This window comes from Hippocampus bargibanti, linkage group LG19 (genome assembly GCF_051943395.1).
Source record: "Hippocampus bargibanti isolate YZ-2025 linkage group LG19, ASM5194339v1, whole genome shotgun sequence".
NCBI classification, from domain to species: Eukaryota; Metazoa; Chordata; class Actinopteri; order Syngnathiformes; family Syngnathidae; genus Hippocampus; species Hippocampus bargibanti.
This window is the reverse complement of record NC_142752.1, coordinates 1,510,196-1,521,344: the sequence shown is the minus strand read 5'-3', so window position 1 is coordinate 1,521,344 and position 11,149 is coordinate 1,510,196. Positions and strand designations below refer to the sequence as shown.

The window sequence follows — 11,149 nt, the reverse complement described above, 5'->3', positions numbered from 1 at the left end:
TTAAAGAAAACATTTTTACACGCGCCAGCGTTCACTCAACCTGAAAGTAACTGAAATACAGTAAAGTCTCGTTATATCGATATTCAAGGGAGTCCGAAAAAATATCGATATAACCGGGACTATCGATATATCCGACCCTGTTTGCATGTAATTTTCTCCGTGCGTGCATAGAAATAGTATCGATATAACCGGGACTATCGATATATCCGATATCGATATAACGAGACTTTACTGTAGTTACTTTCAAATTTTCGAGGTCACGCACCAAGAACCCCGCGAAATAGATTCTCCAAACATTTTCTGTTTTATACTCGAACGAAATGGATTTTGTATAAATTCTGGATAAAATGGCTGCCGATACTTGTCAATAAAGATGATTCTGGATTCTGATAATGTAAAAAGTCTTGTTTATTTTGTTCACTGACACATTTTGACGGATTGCGTAAGACGCAGCTGGCACTGCACGGAGATGAAGAAAGACACGATGACTTCCAAGAGTGGCAGATGGAGACTTATTTCTGTCGCATAAATAGAAACAAAAAAATAGGCAAACATTATTCTAAGTTTTTAACGTTGTGGATTAAGCGGTGTTGACTTGCGTACCTTTCCTTTTCCCTTTCCTTTGTTTTTTGGCTTAGGCATGGATTCAATCTTGTCTTTGACCAACTGGTAAATGTCATTGTCACCAAAGGCAGTGGCGATGTCAAGGCAGTTTTGTTCTGAAAGGCACAAAGAAAAAAATAGAAGAAGAACTAATTATAATAAGAACAAAATATATTAAAAACTAAATTACAAAGGATGACAACAGTTCTAATACATATGACAAGTTGGCACAAAAGATTAATTTAAAGTTAATTTACACGTTTACAAGTTTTACAAATTGACAAATTTACAGTTTTACAGTTTCAAAATTAGCAGTTTGGCAATTTTAGAATTTTGCTATTTTGGAATTTTTACAATTTTGGAATTTTGCAATTTCGGAATTTAGCAATTTCGGAATTTGGGAATTTCGGAATTTTCGAATTTTGCAATTTCGGAATTCTGCAATTTTGAAATTTTGCAATTACGGAATTTGGGAATTTCGTAATTTTCGAATTTTGCAATTTCGGAATTCTGCAATTTTTGAATTTTAGAATTTTGCAAATTTAGAATTTTGCAATTTCAGAATTTAGCAATTTTGCAATTTCAGAATGTTGCAATTTTTGAATGGTGCAATTTTTGAATGTTGCAATTTTTGAATATTACAAATTTACCATTTTACAATTTTACAATTTTGCAATGTTACAATTTTGCAATTCTGCAATTTTGCCATATAGCAATATTATAATTTAAACATGAAAACATGTTAAAATAAAAAAATGTAAAGATGTAAAAATTACATTTTTTTTGGTCACTTTGTTGTTGAACGTTATCCAGGTGTTTTATCGTGTTAAATTAGTAATCATTGAAATGAATATAAAGGGCAAACTTTTCCCAATCACGATTGATCACCGTAGGACTCATACCTTTCTTATTCTCCATCAAGACGTTGGCACCGGCCGCAAAGAAGAACTCGACGCAAGGGAGGTGAACGCTCTGGATGGCCACCATGAGGGGCGTGGTCCCCGTAATGGTCTGAGCGTCAATGTTGGCTCCGGCCGCCAGCAAAAGTTCCAAAATGTCCACTTTGCCAGCTTGGGCAGCGTGATGAAGCGGCGTCCACAAGAATTGGTCACAAAGATCCACCGCCGCCCTGTCGGTAAGACCATTTGGTGACTACAAAAGCCTTCTCTGCTGGCCTAAAAATATCGCAATCACAGACTAACGTGATTCTGATATTTTGTCCATGAATTCTTTTTAAATAATTCCAAATTGTCTTTCAGCTTCATTTCATGACTTTCACCCTGTTACGCTACTTCCAGACGTGTATTTTCGTATGTACGCGTTTAACCAATCACATTTCAGCCATCATTTGTTACCAGGGTCCGAAATCTGCCCGTACGCCTTCACAATCAGTTCTGCAGGCCCTGGTCAACATCAGAGTTTTCACTCTACTCTACTCTACTAACTATAATCGGCTCGTCACTAGCCATTCACAGTTTGCGAAAACTGTTCTGATGACAAGCCGCTAGTGACAAGAGCATACTGGCCAGAGCTAGCACATTGTATCTGTAGCTAGCTGCATAAGCAAATATATTGTTGTGTCGATTTAATAGCGGTTTTGTCAAGCCACAATGGTTGAAGGAGGAAAAGAATTTGATTTGGTTGAAGATTTAGTGCCATTTTCAAGACGGACTTTGGACATCATTAAAAAATGTCGGTCAGTTATTTTCTGGCTAATGCTACCCTCTAGTGGACTTGTAGTAAATCACACCAGTTTTTTTCAGTCTGGATTCAGACGTAGCACTACTGAAGGCTTTGGTTACAGATTTACTGTTAGCGTCATTTTCAAGACGGACTTTGGACATCATTAAGAAATATCGGTCAGTTTTTTCAGTCTGGATTCAGACGTATCACTACTGAAGGCTTTGGTTACAGATTTACTGTTACCGTCATTTTCAAGACGGACTTTGGACATCATTAAAAAATGTCGGTCAGTTATTTTCTGGCTAATGCTACCCTCTAGTGAACTTGTAGTAAATCACACCGCCTGGATTCAGACATAGCACTACTGAAGGCCTAGTCATGAAAATTTTGACCTAACGGACAGTTTTTGGTATTGCTTCAGCCTTCACTACTTCATGGCGACGTGTCTTAACTGATTGCTTTAGGGAAACATTTCAACTAAAAGGTACTCGAAACAGATCCATGGTGCACTCCGACCCACTGCCGCCTATGAAGCAATGTGTCACGGATGTCTGGTGACTATGTTTGCACGTTCCTCACCTCTTTTCCAAGAGGTACTTGACCACCTCGTAGTTTCCGACGGAGCAGGCCACCATTAGCGGCGTCTTGTAAAACGGATCTAGAACGTCCACGGGAATCCTCTGACTGAAAGCCAGTTCCAAAGCCTCGATGTCGCCATTTTTCACCAGGTAGTTGATGTTGAGGTAGATCTTGTCCGGTTTCTCCGTGTACCACGCCGTGTCGTCCACGACGGGATGTTCCAACGGAGGAAGTCGGTCCAGTTGTCGCTTGTCTTCGGTATTGTAGGTTTGCATCATGTATTCCGGCGGTCCACCGTCCTCCCGTCGCGGTTTGAACTCCGACGGAAGGGTGCAAATCGGCATCGGGAGGACAAATTTGGGCTTCTTCTTCTTCCCTTTACCTCCTTTTCCCCCTTTTTTCTTCTTGGGGAGATAGGAGAGAAGGAGGTAGGGTTTTTTGATGTAGCTAGTTCCTTTGATAAAGTCGTTAATGTTGACGGTGGGGTCTCTTCCGATCCCGTGCATCGAGACCACCAACTCGAGTTGTTCTTGGCTAACCGGAGCACCTAGCGCTGTTATAACGGAGATGAATTTTTCAGATGAAGCTTTTTCGCCGTCCAACGCTTGCAGCAGTTCGCGCTCGTATTCGTTGGACCAATCGTGGAGGGTCAAGGCCCACAATTCCGTCAGAACCGTGTCGTCCGTGTTCTCTTTGCCCCTCTGTTGCTCCGCTTTCCTCAGTTCCTTCATGGCCGCTTTGTGACCGCCATCTTTGGCGATCTGGCGTGCCAGACAACCGTCCAAGTTCTTCACTTTAGCGTTGCAACCTGAAGGCGAAAGATGGTTTTTGAGTTCAATTGCTTTTCAATTGCTTAAAAAAATGTACAGTGATACCTTGGTTTATGAACTTAATTCGAACTTAATTGTGTATTCCAAACATTAATTTCCCATAGGAAACCATTAAAATGTGAATAATCCGTTCCCAGGTCCCCATAAAACATAATTTTAAACTAAATAAGCCTTAAAACTACACAAAATATACATTATTTTATGTATAATAAATGTGCTACGGTATTGTAATTAAAGGAATAAACTGTACTGTACAATAAAGTCGTTTTATTTACCTTTTTGGTGGTCGTTGATGCTTGATGGAATGGATAGCTTTTTGCATAAAGTGTCTCAAGGAGCTCTGGGTTGTACATCATAAAAGTTGTGATATTGCAACAGATGCAGACAGACACACTAGAAACTTCATTAATAGCTGGTTCCCTTGCTTGGATGTTCTCTTCAAAGTGTACAGATGGCTTGTGCAGGTTATTTGTGCCAGATTGATGGGATATTTTAACCTTGCAGTCTACACTCTGCCTTTGAACTATCAATAAAGTTGAAACATGTCCAAATTTCACTGTTTTCTATCCATTTTCTCACTATTTCACTTGTTTTTTTCACTTTTGTTTTTTTGTTTCAAGCTCTGTCGTCTCCCTTTCGTATGTTTCTGTTTCTCTAACCCCTCCCTCCTCTATCACGGATCTTGACCAATCACGTGCGGCTTTAACCAAAGACTTGGGACGGGGAATAGAGGATAAAAAAAGCCGGCGACCATTTCAGGAGCTCCAAGAACCGGCTCGTTCGCGAACAACACATCACTCATTGTTGCGCTCCGCGAATGTAACGTAAGGCAAAAAATCTGTTAGCTAAAGCGTTCGTAAGCCGAGGTATCAGTGTATCTATCAAATGTGCGACAGACCTCTCTGAGCCAGGAACTTGCAACAATTGATGTCTCCCGTAGTGGCGGCAAAATGGAGGGCCGTGCACTCCTCCACGTTAATGACGCTCATATCCGCCGAGAACGCAGAAAGTAGCACGATCACCTGAATGACGCAAAATGCCACGTTAGCAAAATTTTGAGTTAGCCCGACACATAAAGACCCCCCGGATGGAATTTTTACCTCAAAAAAGCCCCCCATGGCAGCGTAGTGGACCACCGACATGCGCTTCTGGTCCAGGGCGTTGGGGTTGCCACCTCTTTTTAGAATGTCGCGGACAAGATCCAGGGAACCGGCTTTGGCGGCTTCCATCAATGCCGTCACGCCTGTTTTCTACAGATAGGAGGCTATTAATGCTAATGTCGCTATAGCGATACATTTTTAATGTTTGATGATCTGATTTCTTTATGAAACGGGCACCGTGGCTTCGTTGACAAACTTTGGTTGATATTTTTTTGATAGATGCATTTTTTTTTGCAATGGTGGTTTTTGTTGTTAGCATCAAGCTCGCAGACATTGGCTATGTGGAGTTAGATCGCTGGGTTGAACATTTTTATTCTGCGATGGTGTTTTTTGTTATGTTAACATCAAGCTAGCAGACATTTGCTATATGAACTTTTTTTGTGATGGTGTTTTTTGTGATGTCAGCAGACATTTCCTATATGAAGATTTTATGAGGTGTTTTTTTTGTCATGTTAGCATCAAGCTAGCAGACATTGGTTATATGGAATTAGATAGTTGGGTTGAGGTTTTTTTGCAATGCTGTTTTTTTTTGTTATGTTAGCATCAAGCTAGCAGACATTGGCTATGTGGAGTTAGATCGCTGGGTTGAACATTTTTATTCTGCAATGGTGTTTTTTGTTATGTTAACATCAAGCTAGCAGACATTTGCTATATGAACTTTTTTTGTGATGGTGTTTTTTGTGATGTTAGCAGACATTTCCTATATGAAGATTTTATGAGGTGTTTTTTTTGTCATGTTAGCATCAAGCTAGCAGACATTGGTTATATGGAATTAGATAGTTGGGTTGAGTTTTTTTTGCAATGGTGTTTTTTTTGTTATCTTAGCATCAAGTTAGCAGGCATTGGCTATATGAGCATTTTTTTGTGATGGCGTTTGTTGTTATGTTAGCGACAAGCTAGCAGACTTTTACTATGTGGAATTAGATAACTGGGATGAATTTTTTTGTTTGCGATGGTGTTTTTTGTTCTGTTAGCATCAAGCTAGCAGACTTTAGCTATGTAGAATTAGATCGCTGGGTTAGCAGTTTTATTTTGCGATGGTGTCTTTTGTTGTTAGCATCAAGCTAGCAGACATTTGCAATATGAACTTTTTTTTCTGTGTTAGCATCAAGCTAGCAGGCATTTGCTATATGAATTTTTTTGCGATTGTATTTTTGTTATGTTAGCATCAAGCTAGCAGACATTTGCTATATGAACATTTTATTGTGATGTTTTTTTTTTGTTATGTTAGCATCAAGCTAGCAGACATTTCCTATATGTAGATTTTATGTAGTGTTTTTGTTATGTTAGCATGAAGCTAGCAGACTTTTGCTATATGGAATTAGATAGCTTGGTGGAATTATTTTTTTGGCAATGGTGTTTTTTGTTATGTTAGCATCAAGCTAGCATACTTTTGCGATATGGAATTATATTGTTTGGTTGAACAGATGACAAAATTTAATTGACTATAATGAAGACAACTTGTTTTTGTGTCTTGTTTTTCAGCTGTCACGCGATGCACAGATTATCCCCCAAGTTTATAAGGAGCACACGGAACTATCAACGATTCAAGGTGAGAAGACAAAATATTTGCCCCCCGCCGCCCCCCTGGAATTGAAATGTGAACCTGATCTGTGGCGTTGGGGTCGGCCCCTTTGGCCAGCATCATGTGACACATGGGAGCGCAGTCTTGGGCGTGTTGGCACATTAGCTGAAAGACGTGTGTCCCCTGCGAGGACACGTTGTTGACGTCCGCCTGGTACTCCAGCACCGTCTGGAGGCAACGGGTGTGCCGCCTCGTCGGGTAGATGCAGTAGAATATGACTCCTGGGAGGAAAACCAGCAATTGCCTTTTCTGGATTTGATTCAAATATCACGTTAATCTTTTTAATGATCAAATCATAAAACAACGCGCGCTGATCAGCTTGGAAATGCAAACTTATTGGTAAATTTTTGGGTGTTTTTTTAATGTAAATAATTTTCCAATAATTTTAAATAAATATTTTTATATATTTTTTAAATTTGTAGAACATACTTTTTTTTAATAAATAAATGTCTGATTCATTCAAATATCATGTTAGTTCTTTTAATGCTCAAATAATAAAACAATGCCAACTGAATAAGAAAACAAATTATATAATGTTTATATTTTATATAATAAATATTTTCTAATGAATAAATGTGTGATTTTTAAAATATTAATTTAAACATATTTTTTACATAATTTAAATAAATTACCAATATTTTTTAAATAAATATTTGTTAGATAATTTTTATATTTTTATTTTATGAATAATTTTTAAATAAATGTCGAAATAAACTTTTTTTCCCAAATTTAATTTTTGAATTTTTTTTCAATAATTATTTTAAATATTTTTTAAATAATTTTTATTTCACTTTAATGCAATTTTTTTTTTTTTAAATAACGATATAAAATCATTTTTAATCCAAAAAAAATTAAATAAATATATGATTTTTAAAATAATAAACTAAATATATCTTTTACATAATTTAAATAACAATATTTTTTTAAATAAATATTTGTTATATATTTTTATATTAGATATAATTTTGAAATAAATAAATGTCTAAATAAATAAACTTTTGGAGTGTTTTTTAAATAATAATATTAAATACATTTTTATAGAACTTTTCTATTTTTATCTCATAAATACTTTCAAAATACATGTCTGATTCAATCAAATATCAACAAAAAATAGTAATGTAGTTCTAATTATGATTATTTTTTTTAATCATAGCAAAGAATGACGACAACATGATGATCAACGTCTGCTTTCCCACTGCGATCGCCGCAAAGCTTCGATCTTCAAACCGTGAGTACTTTTGTTTTATTTTAAGCTTCCACGACTGTCGTACACCATCGATTATGTCGTACAAAAAAACAAAGAATTGTTCCATGATGATTCTTAAAAATGTGTGATATTAAATAGCGGGTATCATATTGGGCCAATTCTGGCCTCATTTTGATGGATCGAGTACTCGATCAATACCGTTTCCACGACTTACCTTGGCCTTCGTTGTCTTGAATGGTCATATCGGCGTCGTGGTCCGTCAACATTTTCACAATGGCCTCATTGCCCAATTCGGTCGCTAACATAACCGGCGTGAGGCCCCTCTTATTTTGAATGTCGGGATGGGCTCTCAGTGATAGAAGGAACCTGGTCAGATCTGAGAACATATTTGAGATCCAAGTCATTGATTGGCGGATTATAATGCACAATAGGGATATTGACAGAGCAAATAAAAAAAATGGCTGACCCGGATTGTTGGCCGCGACGGCCATGTGAAGCGCCCCCGTTCCGTTTTGCGGCTCGGTGAGATTAATGAGGTTTTCCACGCCGAGGTTGACCATTTCCTCAATCTGCGCTTCATTGTTTTCGTGGATGTATTGCAACAGACGGTAGATCTGCAGCACCTGCAGGCGGTTGTCCACCTCCCTTCCGGTCATACTTGCGGTCAACGAGGGCAAGCGGAAATGGTGGGTGGTTCAAAACATGTTGACCAGATTTCGCCTGTTTGAAGAAAAGAGACAAAAATGTGATAATAATAATAATAATAATAAATAATAATAATACATTTCACGCCATCATCTTCAAAATACGGAGACAAAGATGTTGTGACGCATTGTTGACTTTTTTGTTTACGATGACTACTATCACAAAAATATTATTTTAGTATTAGTAGTATTATTTATTATTATTATTATTATTATTATTTTATGATATTATTATATTTTTTTATTTAGTATTATTTATTATTATTGTTATTATTGTTATTATTATTATTATTATTATTATTATTATTATTATTATTATTATTATTATTATTGTTTTTATTTCTTTGTACATGCCAGCAGTCTGGGTGCCATGTGGCACAATAGCGCCGCTCGCAGGACAGTTGTGGTACTACAACAAATGTCTGGTTTGGGGGAGATTAGTGAACTTTTGTGGAAATATATTATTGAAGTGATTTTTTTTTCATAAATTGGATATCAGTACCATTAAAAGACCCCTAGGGTGACACCCAAGTAATTAAATGTTCAAAATGTCCAGTTATATTGGATTAGGTACATTAAAAAAATATATAAAATATATATATATATATATATATATATGTGTATTTTTAAACAAATATATATACAGTATATATTTTCTTTAAACAAATATATATATTTGTTATTTCTTATTTGTTATTTGTTATTCTGATATGATTATATATAATTTTTTAAAGTGCAATTTTGAGGGTTATAATGTCAAATACCCTTTTTGTTCCCATTGTTGCTTCACGCTGTCTACTGTATAACGGGCGTTACAGTTCCCGTTTTTTAAATTTTGATTTTTATATTCATTTATCGGGGCGTTATTGTACTTGGTTTAAAAAAAAAAAAAAACAATAGGATGTGTGCGTTAACCCCAAGTGTGAACCCGATGACATTTGTTTTCATGACTGGTCTTTATTTATTTTTTTAAATCATTTCAATTGATCATTTTAATGCTTTGTGTGCAAAAAAAAAAATGAGCCGCCTACTGATTTCTCAGCTCTTAAGCAATCCAGTTCACATCTGTAGTTTAGAGCTCGGATCTACTCGTATAGAGTGATTTTTATCTTATTTTTGCTGCATCATGAGTGTATTTGGTTCTTCTGGGGGTTGGGGGGGGGGGCAGAACTATAGGACGGATGCAATGAGCACTAGATTGCGAAATGTTTGCTGACTGAACAGCCATTTCTGCACAGTTGTTAGACGCAAGGCCATGATACATGGGCTGGTGACGTCACGATTCAGGAACTCTATGTCGCAATCGTATCCGGCTGTAATTTACAGCGACGTCACCGTGAGACGAAGAAAAAAGAATTAACTAGCCGAACTAAATGCTTGTCAGCCTCGAGGCACGTGCATGTATTCAACTCAATAAACGAGCAAATAAATAGATTCTAGCCGTGCGATTTTTATTTTTAAACAATGCGAAAAGGTAAGATTTAGTCACGACGACACTGACCTGCACTACGAACGTCCAACGACAAAAACCGTCCGATGTCGACATTGAGACAATTCATTCAAAACTTTGGCTTCCATCGACACTGTGAACGCGTCGTCTTCCATAACAACAACAACAACAGGAATCATGGCGACCGTACTTCGTGTCTTTTTGGTTTCCACGGGTGGGGAGAGGCGTAACTCGGCTCCATGGCAACGGAACGCTTAATGACCAGCGGTGCAAAGTGGGACATCACTTTCGTGTTGTTGCTCCAGTGTCGCTTTTATTTTGAAGGGTCGGGGTGGTCGGGGGGAAGCTGCATTTTGTATTTCTATATTATATTTTTATATCTGTATTTTGTATTTCATTGTATTTAGGAACTTGTGTTAGAAAAATACAGTGGTAAAACAAATAATAAACAAGTACACAACAAAAAATAAAAATAAGTAAATAAACAAACTAACAAATAACCAAATTCAATCAAACTAAATGAAACGGCTTTAAATTAAATTTAATAATTGCACAAATAAAAAATAATAATAATAATAATAATAATAATAATAATTAATTGAATAAGTACACACAAATAAACTAACAAATAAGTAATAAAATTAAATTAAACTAAATAAAACGACTTTAAATTGAATTTAATAAATGGACAACTAAATAACAAATAAACAAACAAATGACAAATAATGAATAAATAAATAAACAAAGAAATAAATGAAAATAAATTAAAAAACGACTTTAAATTACACTCAATAAATGCACACAACTTTATAAACAAAAAAATAAATAAATCACATAAATAAATACATAAAGCTACAAATAATTAATAGAAGTCAATTAAATTAAAATAAATATAACTAACTTTAAATTGAATTTAATAAATACACAACTATATAACAAATAAACAAACAAATTAACTAAAATAAATCAAAAAACAACTTTAAATTCCACTCAATAAATGCACACATAACTTTGTAAACTAATAAATAAATAAATTAAATAACTACATACATAAATAAAGTAACAAATAATTAATAAAAGTACCTGAAATAAGACTAAATAAAACTACGTTAAATTGAATTTAAAAACTACACAAACAAAAAAAAACAACCAATTAATAATTAACAATTAAAACATAAATAAATATACAATAAAAATAAATAGATATCCATTGCATCATGAAAAAAAAAAGACCTGCACGCAAACAAAAACGAGTTTGCTTCTGAAACTTTTATGAGACAAAGTGCTCATGAATTCTTGGTGAAATGGAGCACCACGTCGCACTTGACACGTCCAAGGACTTTGGGTT

At 35.7% G+C, this 11,149-nt stretch overlaps 1 protein-coding gene and 1 long non-coding RNA gene across 2 annotated transcripts in view; one reads left to right on the top strand and one right to left on the bottom strand.

Annotated features, from left to right (window-relative positions):
- Positions 1-390: 390 nt before the first annotated feature.
- Positions 391-10,036, bottom strand: ankef1a (ankyrin repeat and EF-hand domain containing 1a). Its single transcript, XM_089021773.1, has 10 exons — positions 9,853-10,036; positions 8,114-8,367; positions 7,862-8,023; positions 6,462-6,661; positions 4,796-4,945; positions 4,594-4,717; positions 2,866-3,673; positions 1,506-1,732; positions 604-719; positions 391-518 (listed from the first exon to the last, which is right to left on the bottom strand). Exons 2-10 carry the CDS (start codon positions 8,301-8,303, stop codon positions 513-515), a joined length of 1,983 nt encoding a protein of 660 aa, XP_088877899.1. The 5' UTR covers positions 8,304-8,367; positions 9,853-10,036; the 3' UTR covers positions 391-512.
- The window catches only part of LOC148883502 (uncharacterized), a 33,398-nt gene continuing 27,923 nt past the window's right edge, over positions 5,675-11,149 (top strand). Inside the window, exons 1-2 of the long non-coding RNA XR_016118432.1 lie at positions 5,675-6,407; positions 7,594-7,668. This is a non-coding gene — a long non-coding RNA (uncharacterized LOC148883502). The remainder of the gene's footprint in view (positions 6,408-7,593; positions 7,669-11,149) is intronic.